The sequence below is a fragment of the Gopherus evgoodei genome, chromosome 2 (assembly GCF_007399415.2).
Source record: "Gopherus evgoodei ecotype Sinaloan lineage chromosome 2, rGopEvg1_v1.p, whole genome shotgun sequence".
NCBI classification, from domain to species: domain Eukaryota; kingdom Metazoa; phylum Chordata; order Testudines; family Testudinidae; genus Gopherus; species Gopherus evgoodei.
Window position 1 is genome coordinate 68,496,796 of NC_044323.1, and position 23,089 is coordinate 68,519,884.

General features: G+C 42.8%; 1 protein-coding gene across 1 annotated transcript in view; it reads left to right on the plus strand.

Moving 5' to 3' along the window:
* Positions 1–23,089, plus strand: part of KCNH8 (potassium voltage-gated channel subfamily H member 8) — a 360,755-nt gene that overhangs the window by 323,571 nt on the left and 14,095 nt on the right. The window contains exons 12-15 of the mRNA XM_030550923.1: positions 11,220–11,258; positions 13,147–13,505; positions 21,334–21,440; positions 22,514–22,590. Of these exons, the coding sequence (XP_030406783.1) occupies positions 11,220–11,258; positions 13,147–13,505; positions 21,334–21,440; positions 22,514–22,590 (582 nt within the window). The remainder of the gene's footprint in view (positions 1–11,219; positions 11,259–13,146; positions 13,506–21,333; positions 21,441–22,513; positions 22,591–23,089) is intronic.

A 23,089-nucleotide genomic window follows, 5' to 3' on the forward strand; every position in this document is an offset into this window, starting at 1 on the left:
ATTATTTGTGAGTCATGTAATCTCTGTATAGTACGTATAGTCTGAAAGGGACTGTGAGATACTTGCCATGAATTAGGGATTATTATTTTCAACTAACCATTTTCTGTTCTGCTTTCCCTTTCTGAATGTATTGTTTTTTGTTATGTTTGCTTTGGCATTCATTTTTGATGGTCCAGGGCCACATGGTGAATTTGATTATTAACCAAACTGCTTCTTGCACAGATGGTACAATCCATTAAACATGCTCAAGACCTAATGCTGGATCATTCCCTGATATATATTGTGGCTTTGGAAGCTGTCTGAAGAAGCTTGATGTATGAAATAACTAATCTGGGGCAATACCAGCACTAATAGTATTGTAATGGCTCCTGTTTTGAATCACATTTCTCTTGCCTTTGCTTTCCATCTTTTCTAAGCTGTTCACATCAGTGTCTTTGTTATGATCACATACAGTGATAGGCAAGATAAGCTTAGCATCTGTTCCCAAAGCCTTCCCTCTGCATCTCATTTGTTTCAGGCAAAATTAACAGGCACCCCAGCCAGTCGATAGTAAAGAAAAATAAGGTGAGTAACATTCTGTTGAGTCGGCAGAAGTCCTATGGTAGATATGAATAAGGTGTATGTAGGTTCAGACATAATCTGGGGGCAATGGTATCATGGAAGCCTACAGGGATCAAACAGCTAATGGTATGGGACCCAGACCAGGCCATTAAATTTCACTCAGTTAGCCTTGTATTTGGTCCACTTAGAGTGTGGGACCCAGAGGATAACAGAATTCACGGCTGGGAGAAGTGCCATGTAGATTTTAAAAAGAAGTGAGGGGTTTCTAAAGCCTAAATAATTTTGGACCACAGATACTTTTGTGTCTAATCAAAAGGACTAAAAAGTTTTTGGCAAATTTAGTATTTTCTAGTATTTCTAGGAAATTTGAGTGATTTTTTATTTATTTACTTATTGCAAAGGTGCAAACACATGGCCATTTTAAGACTAAGGGCTGTACTCTGCCAATATGCTGAGCTTCCATTAATACAAATCATAGCATCCATTTTTGTCTCATATTTCTCCAACTTTCACTAGCCTGTTGCAAATCCTCTTCAATGAAGTGCAGCTGCAGGACTCAACATTCTTTTGTTGGTCTTGCTCCAACTTTCTTCATGTGGTTACCTTTGGAGTTCAGTATAAAATGTAGCCCTGTGTGCATAGTGTTTCAAATCGTGGTTGTCTTAGTGCAGTTGAGTAGTACAAAAATGAAAACAAACTCAGTATTTAAATACTTCGAGAATTCTTTACTGATTCAGATTCCAAGCTACATAGGAGTCTGACAGAACCAATCGCTTAAGAATTAAAAAATGGTATAGGTCAATTCATAGTTTAAAGCCAGAAGGGAGCATTAGATCATCTAGTCTGACCTTCTGTATATCCCAGGCCATTAAATTTCGCTCAGTTAGCCTTGTATTTGGCCCACTTAGAGTGAAATTATGTACTGTATTGCTATGAGGCATAACACAGAACTACTACTCCAAGAGAAAAGGGGCTATGGTGGCTGTCACAGGCTACGTCTACACTACAGCATAAAATCGAAATTACTAAAACCAGTTTTATAAAACCGATATTATAAAATTGATTTTATGCGTCCACACTAGGGCACATTAATTCGGTGGTGTGTGTCCATGGTCCTAGGCTACCATCCATTTCCAGAGCGGTGCACTCTGGGTAGCTACATTAAAGGAATGAGACCAATAACTTCGATTTCCGTCCACACTAACCCTAAATCGATATAGTAATATCGATTTTAGGGTTACTCCTCTTGTTGGGGAGGAGTACAGAAATCGATTTTAAGAGCCCTTAAAATCAATTTAAAGTGCCTTGTAGTGTGGACGGGTACAGAGTTAAATCGATTTAACACTGTTTAAATCGATTTAACTGTGTAGTGTAGACCAGGCCACAGTTAGCAAGCTAATGGTATCTCTGACCCCTTCTGGTCTTTGTTGGGATTCCCTCCAAGATCTCTTTCCACTTGGCTTCCCAAGAACTCAGTCCGACTCCAGCCTTCATCACTCATGTATCTTTATTTGGCATACAGCAGTGCTATGCTGAGTTGATCAGACTCAAAAAGCAGCGGGGATGGATGCAGGATACATCACAACTTCAAAGTTGCACAGAAACCTTCTCCTTCTATATACATTACACATCTCATTGCATTTACTATACATTGCATCATATGTTTTTGGATTGGTTTGGTTACTTTGCAGGAACTGATCTCTGTGCAACATACGCTGCCCATGCACTGTCCATGGTTTGATTTCCTCTTTACGTCATCTCTACATTCCTAACTTATTTTGTCCCTAGCAAATAGTTCCCTGTGTGTTCTCCCTCTTATCTTAGTTTGCTCAGACATTCCGTCATCTTAGCCCACTCACCTATTTACTTATCTTATTTAGCACAAACATTCTGTTTTCAAACTGATGATTCATTTATGTTCCTAATTCTATTCCTATTCTATTCTATGAGGCCTCTCTCCATGTGTTAATTACTCATGTCAGGCCAGGCCAGTGCTACAGTCTTATCAAGTACTTCCCTCTCAGGTCTTAGGCAGTCACCAGTCTTGTGTGGAATCACATGATTCTCCCACTGAGGAATACACTAAGAAACTGCACCATCTACTTAGGACACTCCCTACACTAACAGCGGAACAAATCAACATACCCTTAGAACCCTGACCAGGGTTATTCTATCTACTACCCAAGATCCACAAACCCGGAAATCCTGGATGCCCCATCATCTCGGGCATTGGCACTCTCACTGAAGGACCGTCTGGATATGTGGACTCTCTACTAAGACCCTATGCCACCAGCATTCCCAGCTATCTCCGTGACACCACTGATTTCCTGAGGAAACTACAATGCATTGGTGACCTTCCAGAAAACACCATCCTAGCCACCATGGATGTAGAGGCTCTCTACACAAACATCCTACACACAGATGGAATACAAGCTGTCAGGAACACTATCCCTGATGATGCCACAGCACAACTGGCTGCTGAACTCTGTGCCTTTATTCTCACACACAACTATTTCAAATTTGATGACAATATATATCTCCAGATCAGTGGCACCGCTATGGGCACCCGCATGGCCCCACAATATGCCAATATTTTTCTGGCCGACCTGGAACAACGCTTCCTCAGGTCTCGTCCACTCATACCCCTTCTCTACCTACGCTACATTGATGACATCTTCATCATCTGGACCCATGGGAACGAGACTCATGATTTCAACAGCTTCCACCCCACCATCAACCTCAGCCTGGACCAATCTACACGGGAGGTCCACTTCCTAGACACACGGTGCAAATAAGTAATGGTCACATTAATACCACCCTATACCGGAAATGTATCGACCGCTATGCCTACCTTCATGCCTCCAGCTTCCATCCCGGGCACATCACACGATCCGTTGTCTACAGCCAAGCACTGAGGTATAACCACATCTGCTCTAACCCCTCAGACAGAGACCAACACCTACAAAATCTCCACCAAGCATTCTCAAAACTACAATACCCACACGAGGAAATAAGGAAACAGATCAACATAGCCAGATGTGTTACCCAGAAGCCTCCTACTGCAGGACAAACCCAAGAAAGAAACCAACAATACTCCACTGGCCATCACATACAGTCCCCAGCTAAAACCCCTCCAATGCATCATAAGGGATCTACAACCCATCCTGGACAATGATCCCACACTTTCAGAGGCCTTGGGTGGCAGGCCAGTCCTCGCTCACAGACAACATGCCAACCTGAAACATACTCTCACCAGGACCTGCACACCGCACCATAGGAACTCTAGCTCAGAAACCAATCCATGCAACAAACCTCGATGCCAACTCTGCCCACATATCTACACTAGCAACACCATCACAGGACCTAACCAGATCAGCCACACCATTACCCGTTCATTCACCTGCACGTCCACCAATGTAATATACGCCATCATATGCCAGCAATGCCCCTCTGCTATGTACATCGACAAAACTGGACAGTCTCTACGGAAAAGGATAAATGGACACAAATCAGATATTAGGAATGGCAATATACAAAAACCTGTAGGAGAACACTTCAACCTCCCTGGACACACTGTAGCAGACCTTTAAGGTGGCCATCCTGCAGCAAAAAAACTTCAGGACCAGACTTCAAAGAGAAACTGCTGAGCTTCACTTCATCTGCAAATTTGACACCATCAGCTCAGGATTAAACAAAGACTGTGAATGGCTTGCCAATTACAAAACCAGTTTCTCCTCTCTTGGTTTTCACACCTCAACTGCTAGAACAGGGCCTCATCCTCCCTGATTCAACTAACCTCATTATCTCTAGCTTGCTTTCATATATATACCTGCCCCTGGAAATTTCCACTATATGCATCTGACGAAGTGGGTATTCACCCACAAAAGCTCATGCTCCAAAACATTTGTTAGTCTATAAGGAGCCACAGGATTCTTTACTGCGTTTACATGATTCTCCCACTCTCAGACCAGACCTTGGGCTGCCATTCCCAGTTGATAACTGTGGTTCCTCAGCAGGCCTGATAGGTGTCCAATACTTGCAGTTCTGTGCCCTCCAGAGCAGTGACCAAACAGCCTTTTCAAAGAAAAGTTTTATTTATTTAGAACAAAAGCATTTCAGAAAAAAACATCTTAAAACAAGAAAATGGACTGTATACATACTGCCTCTTCTTAAGGCTACCCAATCTCTGGAAGTCAGGCAGGGCCCAAACTTCCTCAGACGTTTTTGCAGGACCTGTCTCTGTCATATCTCACTAACAACTCTCCCCCAACCTGTCTCTCCAGAGATCCCTTTTATCTGTTTGGTGTCCCCTTGATCCCTAGGTTCCCAGCAATGGCAAAACAGCTGTGTAAGTTCAGGCTGGGGCTTAGAAGTAGGCCACTATCCTACAATTGCCCCCCAAATGTTTGTTGGGGCATTGTATATCAATATCCATTGTGATGCTCTCCTGCAAAATCTCCTTATTAAGCTAGATCTTATTCATACATTCATATAGGAAAGTCTAATAAACCCATGTAGTTAGACAGTAACTTTGCCTCACTGACCAGGTTGCCTGCAGTATTCATAAATTACATAGCAGCATTCCTAGTTTATTACATAGAAACTCCACATCCACCACAGCAGCTTTAAGTCATCTCTGCACCCTCCTGATCCTGAGCTGCTTTGGGGCTTGGAGACACCTCCAGCTTAATTTAGACAGCCCTGAGAATCTGTCTGAATTATGGCAGCCTAATGGGGTGCCCTATGGGCTGCACCACTTCCTGGCGTCACTGCAGCCCTGTGTATAGCAGCCCTGCCTCGAACAACCATATTGCAGCTGACTTCCATAGCTCCTACTCCAGAGGAATTCTGCCCCAGGTAGACATGAGGCTTTTAGAGCCACTTTCCCGTGGCATAAAGAAGCTGGAGCAGGGCTGGAGATCTCTCCCCTCTTTCCCAAGGTTGCTCATATAGGCACTGAACATTTCTAATCAGATTTCCTTCTATCCAGGGCCCCAGTCTGGCAAATACTTATGCACTTACCTCACTGTACTCACCACAGGAAAATTAAGGATGTTCATAAGTGTTTGCAGGACCAGGGCTTTGGAGTGTTGTTGTTCTTAAGGCTTTCAGTGTTAGCTGTAATGTTTACAAACATACAGTAAATCCTCATCAAAATGTCCCCTCCACAATTACTGTAACCAAATAGGAAAGATATCTAAAGTGTTCTTTCTGATATATCTTTTGTCTGTAATAATCTGGAAGCTGCCTCAAAAGTATTATCTGATAGAACAGCATGCTGTAGGTGCAAAGGTCTATTGCCCTCTCCTTTAACAGTTGCTTCTCCTATCTCATTTTGGCCTCATTGACTACCTCCTTTCTTTTGATGTTGTTCTTTTCACTGGTGTAGGATTTACTACATAAATAAAAGGTGTTTTTCTTAACTCATGAATTCAAAGTTGCACAAAATCCTCAGGACTAGTGGGGTTTCTTTGTTTTGTTTTTAATGAAAAAGAAGAGTGCACACAGAAATAGAATAAAAAAATTATACTAGCCCCCCCTTTTTTTTTGCCATTATTATGGTTCCTTTATTTCTACCTTTTAAGCAGAAGTACTATAAGTTCTGCATTAAGGAGTACAACCATCACAGTCTCGATGAAAGGTGAGTGAATACTTCACTACTACTAATTTATTCATTGAGTTTAGCCTCTCTTTTCTGAGTGTTCACTTTATAGAATATTCATGGAAAGTGAATTTCAAACTTGTAAACGTGAGTGTTGGCACCAGAAATCTAAATCTAAACATTATATGCATCCAGTCAGAGAAAAGAAATTCTGTGACCTACATGGCCAATAAAAACTAACCAACGTAACTCACATTTTAAATACTCACCCAAAATCAATGGAATCATGATTATTTGAATGAATGAATTAATGCGAGAAAGTTATATGTTGCTTGTGGACAATTCACAATCAGAAGCTAAACTCCAGAATAAGGTACTCAATGCAGATCATTCACTCAGTGCTTGCTGCTTACACAGCATCCTGTACAAACCCAGAGTGCTGAAGACATTGGTTTCTAGGGAATTTATTTATTCTCCATTCAGCCAGAGGCAGTGTAAAAAGGTAAGAGGGAGGAGGCTGCAGGAGTGAGAGAGAGAGAGAGAGCTGATCAACCAAAAAACTAAAATGCAGAAGATATTGGGACAGGAGACATTTCCAAATGCCCAGGAAAATATGCTTTTAAATTATATGGAGTGTAATTACAGTAACAATGATAGCTATCCTAAGACCTCCTGTAGCATGTATTTCTGTCAATGGGCTGTGATTTAAGGGATTTATCATGTTTCATTGAGGAACTTCCTGATTAAGGAAAATTGAGGGGATGAACATGTGTGAGGCATTAAGCTTTTCAGTGATATGGTAATCCCTTGTTATGTGCTCATATATTTTCCATTACCAGTCAGTAAAATCCCTATGAACTGAGCATATGGCATTTGATCTATATTTTTACATATTGCCAACATCCTTAAATAGTTTTGTGTACTTCTTAATACTAAGCATATTTAATATTCCAGTTTATTCTTCCAAATCCTTTTCTAACACAGTGTTTTAGCCTTTTGTTCCCTAAAATGCAAAATATTGTTAACATATTCTAGGAACCCAGACTTACAAAGAACTCAGTAAATCTGTACGCATGCTTTGTTCCTAAAGCTCTGAGTCAAGCCCTGCTATGAAGAATATTGAACCTTCTAAGCCAGAACAAGACAACATGATCCATCAAACCCTACCCTTTCAAGCCCAGCAAATGCAAATCTACATACTCTACTGTAAATCTCATTATCCCTAAAATTTGCATAGTGGCTGCAGTTCTAAATTCATTTTTTCCAAAATATGATTTACTAACCCCCTTGAACAGATTGTATATATATTATTTACATTTTCACCGGCTCACCCAGAAAATCCCCATAGATCATCTACCAGATATCTATACCACTGGGGGTTACCACTTTGTAACGTCTGTCCAGAAAAAAATCACCTCCAGATGATTAAAAGATCTGGATTGACTTCCTGCATTGAATAACCAGCTTTTTCTGATGTGGAAGTACCATTCTTGGCCTTATAATTAAGGATAGGAGTTCATCATGGAGGTCACAGATTCTGTGATTTTTGGTGACTTCAGTCTCAGCGGTGGGGGTGAGGGGTGGCTTGAGCTGTCAGCCCTGGGCGGTGGGGTAAGCACTGGGTTGTGGGGTTTGGGGTCCCAGCCTTGGACAGCGAGTCAGTCACCCCATCCCCCTGGGCAGCGGGGCTTGGGCTTCTGTGAATTATTGCTTATTGACCATGACTGGTCTGTGACTTTTACTAAAAATAACTGTGACAAAATCTTAATCTTAATTACAGTGAACATTGATAGAAGAGAATACAACTGTTGCACTGTCTGTACCAAATTCCAAAATGTATTCATTAAGATCTTAAACAATCCTAGGGAAACATCAAATTGAGACTATGGGCTTGATTCTGATCTTGGTATTAGTCTATTACTACTGTATCTTGTGAAATCAGTTACTGTGTTGTGTACAAAGTTTTACAAGATACAAAAGAATACATGTGCTGTATTTTAAATCTGAATCAGATCCTCTGAGCATCTTTAGCATGACTCACATTAACATTAGTGACATTTTCCTAATATGTCTATTTGGGAAATACCTCTCCAACTTTGTTTTCAAAATGTGTTTATAACCTTAACCTTACTTCTTTTTTGAACACAGCATACAGTATGTACAATTGTGTGTCCTTTTTCTTTTCATGGAAGCCACACAACACTTTAAGGAAATTTGTGTATTGTCCTAAAGCAAAAAAATGCTTTAGTAGATTGGAAATTAGGACAGTTCCTCAGGTCCTGTGATAATTCCACTGATACTAAATGTATGCAGTCAGATGCAGGAGGGTGAAAACCTGGTTATGTGGATACTGCAGTTTTTAAATTTCCTAGTCTTAGTTCATGCTCTTGTACATTTGTATTCTTTTTCTCTCTGAGAATTCTATTTTTGGAGAGGAGAGTCTTAGAATGCCTCTTTTCAGAGAACTCTGCCCACTTTCAGATCAATCTATTAAGTGTGTGGGTCTCAAAAATGTTTACCGTTGAGCATCATTCCTCTCAAAGCAAATGAGCTCAGGCCCCACCTTTATGTGAAATGGACACAATATTTATCTTTGTCAGCTATTAATGAAGTACTAGAATACCAGAGATATGCAGTTATAATGTTCTTTACTTTGGCACGCTTCAATGAAATGGATTAGCTTGTTCCTGGGCACATAACTTATCCAAGTTTGTTGATTCAAAACTGAAACTGCCCAACTATGGGGCCAGGGACAAAAGAGAGAACAGGCTGTATGGACAGAATAAGGGGAACCAATGGGAGGAGAGGATGGGGGATATTCTCAAGAGGGAACCGGTCACCACCAATCTGCTCCCTCTTTAACTTCTGTCTCTCCCTTGAGCTGTCTTTCACCAGCCTGTACCTCCATACATTTTCTGACCCCCCCATTATTTCCCTTTCCCTACTAGCAATGCTCTGAGACAGCTGGTTGCTCTCTCCTCCTCCTCCCTCAGGCAAATCCACAGTAGCTGGGTTACCAGCAGGCTACAGTGAGAGTGGTGGAGAAGAAAGGTTCAATGCACTCATTGCTGGCACAGCATTAATCCCTGGCAGTCAGGTGGAGTCCCTGCAGGGGAAATGCTGTTCAGACCCTGCAGCCCAGCTGAATGCATGCAATCCCAGCAGGGCTATGGGAAAGCATACAAAAAATCTAAAGCTATTCCATGCCGTAGTGTGTATTTCCTTATTTTCAAGGCTGCATATATAACTCTCCTTTATACTCGGGGAAGAAAGTTCAAAAGAGGAGAAGATCTTTGCTCACATTTAACAAAGTACACCCACACACAAGTCCTTTCTTGGTAAAACCCAAGCAAGATTCTGGCAGGCAAATTAATATTTTCATATTTCTGTTTGTTAAACTGCTAATTCATGGGACTGGTTTTGTAAATATCAATTAATATTATATCGACATATATTTAACAATTATACTGCAATAGTGTCTAGAGACCTCAAAGTGCTAGGCACTATATACCCCTACATTAAATTAATCTAATTAATACCAGGTGTGTCTGGGTGCAGGTGTATATCCAAGTCAGGCCTTTAGTATTACATTCAACTGATCTTTTTTTAAACTGTAGCATTGAGCACACTGAATGCTTCTATTGCTCCAAGTGATCTAGGGCCCAGGTGCTGAGTTCCTTCTGCTGACACTGATTACAATCAGAGCTGAAAGGGCTCGACATCTGACCATCCAATTAGGGCTGCCCAACATTTTCTCTCGCTGACACAGGAGGAGCTGGGCCATATTTTCGCTTTATTTACGCAATGTAATGATTCTGGTTGTTCTACGTGTCAGTGTATTGAGAATTATTGCTAAGTTTATTTAAGCAACGTGTCTGATAAATCCACACGCTGATGGCTAGGCAAATGTGGAATAGGTTTACTGCTTAGACAAAATTAAACATTGGGGAAGCACACATTTGTGTGGCAATAACGATAACTTCATTTTTACGAGTAATTACAGAACTATTTGCCTAATAGCCTTACAAACTGCAGGGGCTCTGATCTTACGACAAAACAACCAAGATTTTCAAAAATGAGTTACTAAAATTCATCTGCTGAAGTAAAATATTCAAAAGTTATTTATGCTCTGAATATCCCTTGACTTTCAATGTGACTTAGGCTCTTAAGTGCCTAAATTACTTTTGAATTGGCCCAAATCCTCTGTTGTTCAGGCGCTTAAATCCCATTGAAGTCAAATAATGTTGAGGATCTGGGTTTGAGGGCTAGATTTACAAAGATTAAAAGTAAATGAGACTTAGGTGCCTACCTCGCTTAGGCACTTCTGTAAATCCTACTAGCCTCCTATTTGCATTTTTAGACCCATAAATACCTTTGTAAATCTGGCCCTTAAGCTTTGAAAATGTTACCTAGAGTTTGCATGTAGACAACTACGTAAATAGTATAATTTTCAGAAATGCTGAGCATCCCATAGATCCATCTGATTTTAAAGGAAGATGCTGGGTAATCAGCACTTTTGAAAATCAGGACACTTATTTTGGAGCCTAAAGAGGAGATTTTCAAAGGCACAGATGGTAGTTTGACTTTCTGTAGGTGTTCGGAGCCTAACTTTAGGGATCTATTTTTGAAAGTTGTTGGCATACCTGTCACTGTTCTAGATTCCTACATTATTTAAGGACTGGTCCTACAACAAACTCTGTGCCTACATGGAGCCCTATCAAAATCATCGGGCCTTCCTGTGCAGAGATCCCTCCATGTATGTCCAGTGCAGGTCATGTCCCTAGTCTTGTTTTACTTTGGAGGAAAATGTTAATTTTATAAGAACTCCCTATTTCTTTAAAATGAAAGGTACATTTTCTGGTCAACAACTTGGTCCTGACAGAGGCTGTTTCAAAGATGTTTCATTATCATCAGTGGCATTTTGAATTTAATTTGTGGAATATGCATTTGTTTTATTATGAGATTTCCTTGCTGTTCCATCATATGAAATTGCCTTTGGAAGCCAAAACTGTGAAAATTCACTTATTTTCTGCTACTACATTTTTTCCCTCCTCAGGTAATATCAAGATTATCAAACAAGTCTACACTATCTCAGGTATGATTGTCTGATTTTAAATATGATGAGCTTAACTTTGAAACATAAGTACCTAGGACCTGATCCAAAGCCTTTTTAAGTCAATGGAAACACTCCCACTGAAGTCAGAGGGTTTTGAATCAGGCCCTTAAATAGGATTCTGCATTTGAATGCTAAAACTGCTGTTAGGTGTACCCCATAAATGCCCATTTTCCATGCGTAAATGCTTAGGCATTTTAGCATCCAGATACTGGATTTGGATATTCCATTAATGCATATATGAAAGGTGAGCCTGGAATGTTTACTCAAACCAAATGATAGATGTGTAAAGTTCTGTGTACATAAAGTCCTTTCTCATATAAGAGTTCTGTACAGTGTGCTCAGTCAGACTTCTATATAGTAGAATAGTTCTCAGAGAGGCCATTATTATCTTCTTGACAGACAGGCCTTTGCTATTATATTTTATGTTCTTGACTTTTTGGACATAGATTGAAAAGGTCTGGCTCATTGTATCTGCATTAACAATAATCATTGTATAATATTTACTTAGTAAACTTATAGTGCAAATAGAATAGCAAAATTAAACTCATGCTGCAAAATATGAGGACAAGGAGTGATGGGCAAATCTCAAAAGATTGTTCACCCAAAATTTGTATCTTTACCCAAAATATCCAAACTGATATGATTGTGGACAATTGGGATGGAAATCAGTTCACAACAGACTCCTATGTGAGATCTTTGCTACTTCCTGTTCTCAATCACGCTGAAAATGCTCCAGTACTATTTTCAGAAAAGATTTCTTTTGGGCTCAATTGAATTTGGCTGTCTCATTTATTTGAGATTTGTGGAGTTTGTAAGAATGATGTAGAACCTGATTCTGCTACTCATAGTGATAATACCTTGCCCCACAAGTTGTAGCATGGGAATAAATGGGACTACTTGCGAAGCAAGGCCCTGACCCGGAAATCAGCTCCATGTGGGCAGACCTCTGCAACTCACTGCACATGTATTTTATTTCCAAGAAGAAATAATAATAATAATTAATAATAAAATTAATTAATAATGCATAACTTTTATATAGCCATTTTCATAAGTAGATATCAAAGTGATTTACAAAGGCATACATTATTCCTATTTTATAATTGGGGAACTGAGGACAGAGACATGATTTGCCCAAGGTCACCCAGCAGTAGAGTGGCAGGTCTTTGGAGTCCATTAGACCCTTCTGCCTCCTATAACTAGCACCTACAGTCCATCCTACAGTCTGTATTCTTTAATAAATTCATCTCTATCTTCGGATGAGTTAGTTCTTCATAAGGTAATCCTGTTACACTGTTGTGCATAAATAGGGCTCTGCGGGAGCTCAGGGGTCTGGCTGTAAGGTAGTATGATCAGAGTGTAAGGTCCCACTCAGTGTGACTAAGAGGAGGAACCAGGATGCATTCAGGTCCTAAGGGAACTGTATCACTCCTTATAACTGACTGTACTGGCCATATACTGGACTGTGGGCATATACGTACCTTACCTAAAACCCATTCTTTATGCATCAACAGTCTGACAGCATTACCTTGGGAAGAACTAACTCCTCAAAAGACAGAGAAATCTATTGAAGTATATGTACTCTGGGTGGCTTGTAAGAACTAAAGTCAGGCAACATTTCTCAGTAACAAAATACATTTGCAGTGAGTTCACTGGCTCTGTTACTAGAGGGCTTTTGTATATATACGTGAGGGACTGAAGAGAGAGAGAAATAAATAACAGGTGGGTCCCAAAATAACATTTGTTCTAATGAAAAATAAAAGCTCTAATGGATTTGGTTTTATTCAAGTATGAACATCAGAGCAAATCAGCTGTCCCTGGAGTGCTGGGCTTTGAAATTTATATTAATGTGAATTATCTACTATTTTAGACAGAGCCCAAGGGAAATGGCAGCATAAACAAGAGACTCCCATCAATTGTGGAAGACGAGGAAGACGAGGACGAAAGAGAAGAGGAGGAGAATGCCATTCTTTCTCCAATCCACACGAGGAGCACAACCTCATCCCAAGAGAAGAAGGCTGGAAGCAATAAAAGCTATCTAGGGATAAACTTGAAACAGTTGGCCTCAGGAACGGTGCCCTTTCACTCCCCCATCCGAGTTTGCAGTTCAAACCCTGCAAGAACCAGACATGAAACTGAACTCCACTACTACTCCAGAAAGAGAGAGAAAAATCTAAAACTGCACCTTTCGACACTGAACACCATTGGTCCCCCTAATCTCAGTCCAAGGTAGTAGCTATAAAGATTTATCTTCTTCCCCAGCACATAAGTCTGCTTCAAGTATCAGGTCATGATATTTTTTCTTAATGCTGCAAAATTCTTGTTTTTCTTTAATGTTAGCATCTAACCTTCCTGGAATCATCTTATCCCAGCCATCTTGCAGGGACAGGGAGAGTCCATTATTAACAAGAACTCAATGTTATTTAGCCCCCAGCACGGGGAATTTTAGGACTTCAGGGCCGTATTACAAGATAAAGATAATGTTACAACAGTGGAAGTTACAGTGCTCAGCATATATAAAAATCAGATGAAATATTTAGATGATGAGCTACTGATTACAGGGCCTGATTTGAGGCACCCAGATTTTAAATTTGGCCTTAACCTCTCTATGCATCAATATACCCTCTGTGGAACAAGTATGAAAATGCATATCTTGCAGGGGCATTATGGGGCTTAATTTTCTAAAGCATTTTGAGTCCTTCAGAGGAAAGGTTATATCCAGAGTGATCAATGTCAGCACATAGGCACATATACACAAAGTGACTGGAGTAGGTTATAGTTTACAGTTTTTAAAAATGACAGATTGTATAATAGCAACCTGGCTTTACAGGTTGGATGGGAAGTAACCATGAAGTTTTTAAAATCAGCTTTTCTCTAAAATGTGTGGTGTAAACCAAATACATGATGGTGTGTGGTGGTATGAAAGTATGATTAGTACAAGTGTGAAATGACTTCATTAATGGCAACGCTGCTTATGTAGGTTATTCCAAAATCATAAGCTGCTATTAGCAAAAATGATAGTCTTGGGGACAGATCCTTGGCTGATGTAAGTCACCATAGGGAGCTGTACCAGTTGAGGATTTAGCCCTTCAGATGTTTTGGTTTAGGGTTTTTAATTCACGTTCTCCAACAATTTTGAAGTATTGTATATTTTTCAAAGTTTTCTCTGTTTGCTAGTGATAGACAAGCTAACATAATAATCTTTTTCTCCTCTCAGGGTTATGGTAGTGGTAAAGTAAACATGAAAACCACTGACTCGGCATCACAAATATACAATAGGTCTAGCTGGGTCAAAATGTATTTAGGAAATCGTGCAATAAACTCACTATAGCCAAAATTAACATGTTTGATTTGGCTCAAGTCAGTTATGACTGAAAGTCATTACCATTTGATGGCTTGTGGAAAATGAGTAGTAGTTCAGTAAATCCTTGGTTCATGGTGCCTACTAAGAATTGTCCATTACAGTCATACACATGCACATGGCCAGACACTGACCACCAATTCTGTGGGCGCAAACTTAAGGTACATTGTTACACACACTATTATTTCCATACATACTTTTGCATATACAAAATTAGAGTCCTGTTTATAGTTAGGCTGGAAATGTGGCCCATAACATACATGATTTAAGATCTATTATCCTGCCAGCCAAAATCCCTTTCTCTATAATTTCCCAACCCAAATTACATTTGCAATATCAGAACATGAATAAGTACATCCTTATTTCATGTAAACTGTAGTTCCCATTGTACAAATGTCCCCTTATCACAAAAACCACCCTCCCAAATAGCAGTGTAAGAAGAGAGGCCAAGAATTGGCTGAGCATAAAACTGAACTATCTTCTAGAAGTCACCCCTCTGTGTCAGTGTTGAGGCAGTGTTAGGGAAGACTGCTCCACTTCCCATGCTGTGCCTGTTCTGTGGACAGTTAAGATTTCCTTGTCCACTGTTGTCAGTTGAGCACCTTTTACAAGCACTTGGTTTGCTTTAAAACATTAGGGGGTAAAGGTTTATATTCATATTACAAAACATCAGTACATCAAAATAATAGTCAAACTTGTATATTAATGGCCTATGCTTCTAATTATTCCATTCTTCATCTTCATGGGCCTGATTCAGATATCACTGAATCAGAGGACTAGCTTCATGGGACTCAAATGGTGCAAAACTGGTGCAAGTGAAAGAAAAATCTACCCTTTTGTCTCCAATGCTTTTCTACAAAGTGAGTGTTTACATGTTAATGTGTGTTTCTATATGCACAAATGGGTGCTTCTGTACACAGTGTCTGGAGGCCCCGGTTGAAAAGGCCTGTTTCATAAATCAATCTTTTATTTGTTGGTTTGATGAAGGTTTTTTATATGATGTACATTCTCCCCTTTCTCTCTGTTTGACAAACACAGAAGTACAGCCTTGAGCTATGCATGCATACGGCAATAAAAACCCATCTGATTCAAAATAAGATCCTCATACAGTGATCTCATTGTCAATAGTATTTTTCATCTCAAGAGCTCCATTGACTGTGATTCTTAGAATAGCTTAAGTTTCACCTTAGCTTAGTGAAGCAATCTTAACCCTGTGTTTAGCCACATGTATGCAAACTCAAAAGGAAGAACAATCCCACAGGAGGACTAAATATCTGAAGAGCTTAGGAAAGTTTTACTGAATTTCAGTATGGCATTTGTTACTCTGATTAGATGTTTGCCCATGTGTTGGGAAGATCTAAGGAACCATAACTGGAATTGTAGCCTGATCATTGCAATGCATTGAAACAATCTGGATTTCCATTCCACTTCCTCATAAATAGAATTTCACTAGAGCCAAGTTTGTCATGGGTCAAATTACTGTTTCTACTTTCATGGTTGCAAAATATGGGCTTGTAACATGGCTGGAGTTGGGGTGAGTCAGGGCAGGATCTATACTGATCTTTTAGTTAGTCCGTCTTCTACACCTCCACGGAGGGGGGCATGCTGGGGCTACTATCAACCATGCCTGAGTAAGGATTAAGTACAGACTTCAGGATTTGGCTCTTAATACAGCTTATATAGGTACACTTATATAGAGCACGCAATGTAATTCATAATATCACCAATAAAAAGCACTTTGAAGTCACTGGGACTTCAGTGGGCATTGGTTTAGGCCTAATATCAGTACTGTCTTGCAAATGGGGTTTGCTGCTTGCAAGATGATAGACTGATATTGGCAGGGCTGGATAAACAGAACAATGGAACTGTCAAAGCTAGCTGTTTCTACTGTGTTTGTCTGCACAGAGCTTTTGACCTGGCACTGCTAACTCGATAACAGGCACCATGGTGCCCATGAAACTCCAGGGGCTTCACCCAACCTTCCCAGGCTGCCCAATCAGTGCCAGGAGCCTCACAGAGGCCAGTGGCCTTAGTATCCCGTTCTCCTCCAGTGCTCGAAGCTTCGGGGGGTAAGACCCCGCAGATCCAAGAGGACCCACGGGAGCTAGCTGCTGGATCACCAATGTACGTGGAGGTTCCCATGGCACCGGCATTGTCCTCATCATCACCAGATGATGCTATCATGGGGCCCCCTCACCCAGTTCCTCAGGATGATGCCAAGATACACCAGGAACTTTTGCAGAGGGTTGCTTCTAACCTGGGGCTTCAGGCAGAGGCACTGGAAGAGCCCTCGGACTCTCTGTTTGATGTCATCACATCCTGCCAGGGAGGCTCTATCCCTTCATGAAGGGGTCTCTAAAATCACTAATGCCCTGTGTCAGACCCCCTCTTCTCTGGCCCTATCTCTAAAAGGGCTGAACCTAAGTACTTTGTGCCAACAAAAGGACATGCATACCTGTACTTCTACCAGCCCCCAATTCCCTTGTGGTCGAGGCAGTTAACCACAGGGAGAGGCAGCAACAACCCGAGGCCACCCTCAAAAATAAAAGCTCAAGGAGGTGGGATCTTTTCAGATGTAGAGTTTATTTGTCTTGCAGTCTTCAGCTGAGAGTAGCCAACCACCAAGTCGTCCTTGGCCAATATCACTTCAATATGTGGCAAGCCATGGCCAAGTTCGAAGGGTCACTCCCCAGTGCTTCCAAGAAGGAGTTCTGAGTGATCCTCAATGAGTGCACAGCTGCATCCAGGGTGGCCCTCCAAGCGGCGTCAGACACTGCTGATGCTGCTGCCCGAACCATGGCTTCTGCTATCTCCATGCAGCAAATCTCTTGGCTGCTACTCTCTGGATTGTCCACCGAGGCCCAGCAGTCATTGCAGGCCCAGCCCTTCGACAGCGGGGCCCTAGGCAAACAGCCTCAAGGACTCCTGCACCACCCTGAAAACCCTGGATCCGTACATCCCAGCCCTGGCACGTAAACGGTTCAAACCACTGCAGCCTCAGGGCCAGGGGAGCCATCCTCAGCAGGACCAGCCCCATAATTGAGTCGAGGATTACAAGCACCACCAAAGCCACCCATTTCCACCTTCTGCCCAGTCGGGCTCAACCCGTAATAAGCATTTTTGAGGGTGTGCCCGTGGACAATCTACCAGACTATTCCCCGGATTCATCTTTCCCAGTGTTCTCCAACAACCTTTTCCCCTTCCTCCTGACTTGTAACTCTGAAACTTCAGACCGCTGGGTTCTCAGCACAGTGGAATGGGGTTATACCTTCCAGTTCCTTTCTACCCCCCCTTCCCACCCACCTTCCGCACCCTTCTTCAGGGACCCCTCTTATGAAATTCTCCTCGTGCAGGAGGTAAAAGGGTTACTACAGCTGGGTGCAGTGGAAGAAGTTCCTATCGAGTACAGGAACAAGGGGTTCTATTTCCAGTACTTTTTAATCCCAAAGGCGATCTATGGCCCATCCTAGACCTGTGAGATCTCAACAAGTACCTACAGAAGGTAAAATTCTGCATGGTCTCTCTGGCTTCTATTATCCCCTCCCTGGATCCAGGAGACTGGTATGCTGCCCTTAACTTGAAGGACGCATACTTCCACATAGCGATCTTTCAAGGACACAAATGCTTCCTCCAGTTTACAGTGGGTCCCCACCACTATCAGTTTACGGTCCTCTCGTTCAGCCTGGTGACAGCACCCAGGGTGTGTACCAAATGCATGTCAGTGGTAGCAGCTTACCTCAGGTGCCAGGTATCCAGATCTACCCGTACCTCGATGACAGGCTCATCAAGGGCGGTTCCAGGTCTCAAGTGTGAAGGAGTGTCATGGTGCTTCAAGCCACATGCTGCTCTCAGGGCCTACTGGCAAATGACAAAAAGTCGATGTTAATGCCAGTGAAAAGGACAAAGTTTATTGGAGCAGTCCTCAACTCTGTCTGCACCAGGGCATTCCTGCCGCTAGAATAGTTCCACACATTGGCAAACCTCATTGCAAAAAAGTTTCCACATTCCCTCTAACTACAGCCAGGGTCTGTCTGCGCCTGCTGGGCCACGTGGCAGCGTGCACTTATGTGGTCCACCATGCCAGGCTCCAAATGCAGCCCCTGCAACAATGGCTGGGGATGGTCTATTCCCAGTCCCGAGACCCCTTGGAGAAGATTGTTACCATTCCCCAGGTGATACTTATCTTGCTGAGATGGTGGACTGTGACCGCAGGACAGTCCTGGAAGGGGTTATGTTCGACAACCCTCCTCGCTCCATCTAGTTGGTATCAAATGCCTTGGACCTCAGCTGGGGGGCACATCTCAGCAACCTCCAAACACAGGGGATGTGGTCCCTGGAAGAGGCGCTGTTACACATAAAAGTCAAAGAGCTCTGAGCAGTCCAGCTGGCATGTGGAGTCGTCTTGTCCCACCTATCGGGCAAGGTAGTATGAGTCCTGACAGACAACACAGCCTCGATGTTCTACATCACCTGGCAAGGGGGAGCACGCTCATCGGCTCTCTGTCAGGAGGTGCTACGTCGGTGAGATTTCTTCATCAGCCACAAAATCCACCTGGAAGCTTGTCACCTTCCCGACATCTGGAATATGCAGGCAGACCAGCTCAGGAGGGACTTCTCTCACCACAAGTGGTTGCTCCATACAGAGGTAGCCTGCATGACCTTCCAAAGATGTGGAACTCTCCGAGTGGACCTGTTCACTACCAGACAGTATAGGAAATGCCACTGCTTTTGTTCTCAACAGGGTCTGAGCAAGGACTCCCTCTCTGATGCCTTCTCTCCTGTTGTGATCAGGAAGCCTGATTTACGCATTCCCTTTGATTCCACTCATCAGCAGGGCCCTGGCAAAGATCAAGGGAGACAAGGCACAGGTTATCATGATAGCCCCAGCGTGGTCTTGCCAGCATTGGTTTGTCACGCTCATGAGCCTGTCAGTGGCCCCTCCATGGCCCCTGCCCAACCGACTGGACCTGCTGTTGCAGGACCATGGTCAGCTCTTACACCCCAACCTTGGGACCCTCCATCTCTCAGCATGGATGCTGCATGGCTGAACCTGCAGGAGCAGACCTGTTTGGAAGGAGTCCAACAGGTCCTCCTGGAAAATAGGAAGCCCTCAACTAAACTGACAAGTGGATGAGGTTTTCTCACTGGGCGATGGAACGGGGCATCTCTCCCTTGCATTCCTCCATACAGACTGTCCTGGACTACCTGTTCTATTTGAGGAACCAGGGACTGGCACACTCTTCCACTGAGTGCATCTTGCAGCCATCTCTGCTTTTCACCTGCTGAACCAAGGACAAATGGTGGTCTCCCATGATGTGACAGTCAGATTCTTGAGAGAGTTGGAAAGACCCTTCCCGCAGGTGCGGGGCTCCTGTCCCACAGTGGGATATTAACTTGGTCCTCTCTAGGCTCACTGGCCCACCCTCTGAACCTCTGGGTTCTTGCTCCCTTTCTCATCTGTCATGGAAGGTCACGTTCCTGGTGGTGAAGACATTAGCGAGATGGGTCTTGGAAATTAAAGCTTCACATCAGAACCACCATACACAGTCTTCTACAAAGATAAGATTCAGTTGCAGCCTCGCCCAGCCTTCCTGCCAAACTTGGTCTCCATCTTCCATATGAACAAGGAGATCTTCCTCCCGGTGTTCTGTCTCAAACCACACGAGACCAGTGAAGAGAGGCGTCTTCATGCCCTGGACATCCAGAGGGCCTTGGCTTTTTACTTAGAACTTACCAAGCCTTTTAATAAATTGACTCAACTCTTCATCACTACAGCGGATAGGATGAAGGGTCATTCGGTGTACTCACAGAGCATTTCCAATTGGATTACCTGATGCATAAGGACCTGGCAGGGGTTCTGCCGCTGCCGATCGTCAGAGCCCACTTGACGAGAGCACAGACATAATACCATCACTTAGCAGGCCAGAGATGACACTGGGTTCGGCGGAGCTGTGTTGCAATCTACACGTCCGTGAAGTCCTACCCACCTCCAGAGGTACTGCTTTGGAGTCACCTAATATGGAATGGACATGAGCAAGCACTTGAAGAAGAAAAGAGAGTTACTATTTCTATAACTGGTGTTCTTTGAGATGTGTTGCTCATGTCCATTCCATGACCTGTCCTCCTTCCCCACTGTTGGAGTTTCCAGCAAGAAGAAACTGAGGGTGGGGGAGCCAGCGGCACCCTTTATACCATGCAATGCAGGTGCCACTCCAGGGGGTGCCAGAGCCGGTCCCCTAAGGATACTGCTGAGGGAAAAACTTCCAGCACCACTGCATGTGGCGAGCACATACACCTAATATGGAATGGACGTGAGCAACACATCTCGAAGAACACGAGTTACGGAAAAGGTAACTGTCTTTTTCACTGATGGTCCTAACAGTTTATAATTATTACAAATGGCATAGGGAATGCAAGTAGACTAGACTAAAGGCCCTATCACAACCTGTAAAAGTAATGATAGTTTCAAAATGATCAGTTAAAATGAAGGGCCTGATTCTGCTCTGTTTACTCAAGGTTTAAACAAGTGGTAACTCAGTTGGTCACACCTATGTAATGGCCTTTATATTTCTCTAAGATTAGTGTCATACAGAATTCACCATTGCTTAAGACTGTGCCTTTCAAAGTAATATTGATAATTACATTATGAAGTGTGAGGTCTATAAACTCTATAGTCAAAGACAATGTTTTTAACAGGATTGTTGATGGGATTGAAGATGGAAACCATAATGAGGGAAGCCAGACTTTTGACTTCGGCTCCGATCAACTCAGGCCGGAATCCCGGGTATCTCCTACAATTGTGGGTAAGTGCCATATCTAGCTACTCATTGTAATAGACACTTTTTTGATTACTTGCCTTTTGTGCATCTATATTTGCATGATTCTTAATAAAATAAACCTTTATGAATTATGTGAATGGGTTTAACATGCAGCTAAACTTATCGTCATTTGCATTGACTGCAAATCATGACAGAAAGGTACATCTTGATATCATCAGTGTGTCCATGCCAGTTGTCCTGTTCCTCTCTGTTACAAGGCAAGATAAATGGCTTGTCAGGAGTTTGGTTTCCACTACATCTTTACTAATATAGGGGCTGATTCTATGAGGTGCTGAGTGCCATCAACTCCATTAAATCAGCTGAACACGACACATTTCAAGATTGGGTCCCATAGTGACATACCTGGAAAAATAATTTAAGAAGAACTATACTGGAACTTTGCCGCTATTTTACTATTAACTCTTGGCTTTTCACAGAGTTAACAGTGTGTCAGAACTGAACAGAGTGAAAGCTATGAGTAGCATGAAATGCTGGGCAGTCTTCCGAAAGGACTGATGAAACAAAGCAGCAGGCAGGAACACAAATAGAAGAGCCCAGCCATTACTGGTGATGCAGAAGAAATGGGCTAGTGTTGAAATGGCATAACCAGCTGAACTCAGATTGTTTCCCATTTTCCCCTTCTAGATGAGGAAACTGTTCTCACATAATTATGTATCTCTTGCCTAAATGCCACTGTGAAACTAATTCTTTTTGAAGGCAAAAACAGCTGCATAATAGGGGTGTGGCAATTACATATGTGATGTTTTTAATTGCTGAATTATCAGACTTAATGCCTTGACAGAAGTTCTATGTCTTCTCACAAAGTAGGTCCTACACAGGAAGAGACAGTGCAAACTTCCTGTAATACCTCATTTACATCCTTCCTATGCATTTTACATTGACCAAAGAAAGCCATTAAATGCTAATTTCATTTGCTCCCAACCAAACCTGGGATCAGATTTAAAGTAGAGATCAAGTGAAAGAGTCACCTTACTAACTCCCTAAACCACCTGATAATCTATTTCTATAATTTACATATATGCATGGATTATTTACAGACTCTGAAGTTGGTGCTGCGGTGCTAGTTATCAAAGCAGAAGAAACCAAACAGCAGATCAGCAGGCTTAACCATGAGGTACGGAGATTTGTTTTATTCTGATTAACACCACTTTGATTAAGAATAATATGAGAAGAGATCAGGGCCGGCTCTAGCTTCTTTGCCGCCCCAAGCAAAAAAGAAGAGCGCCGCCCCGCTGTACCCCCCCACAAGCGGCGTGCCACCGAAACCCCGCCCCCTCTGAGCGTCGCACTGCCCCAAGCCCCCCCGAGCACCATGCTGCCCCAAACCCCGCCCCAAGCGCCATGCCGCCCTAAGCCCCGCCCCCTCAGCACTGCGCTGCACCAAGCCCCGCCCCCCTCCGAGCACCACACTGCCCCAAGCCCCTGCCCCTTCTGAGCACCACGCCAGCCCCTGCCCGCCCAGCACCGCACCAAGCCTCTGCCCCCCCAGCGCTGCCCCGATGAACGAAAAAAAAAAACCTGAGAATCGCCCTGCCCCAAGGTGCCGCCCCAAGTACGTGCTTGGTCGGCTGATGTCTGGAGCCAGCCCTGGAAGAGATGGGGAAAACCCCATG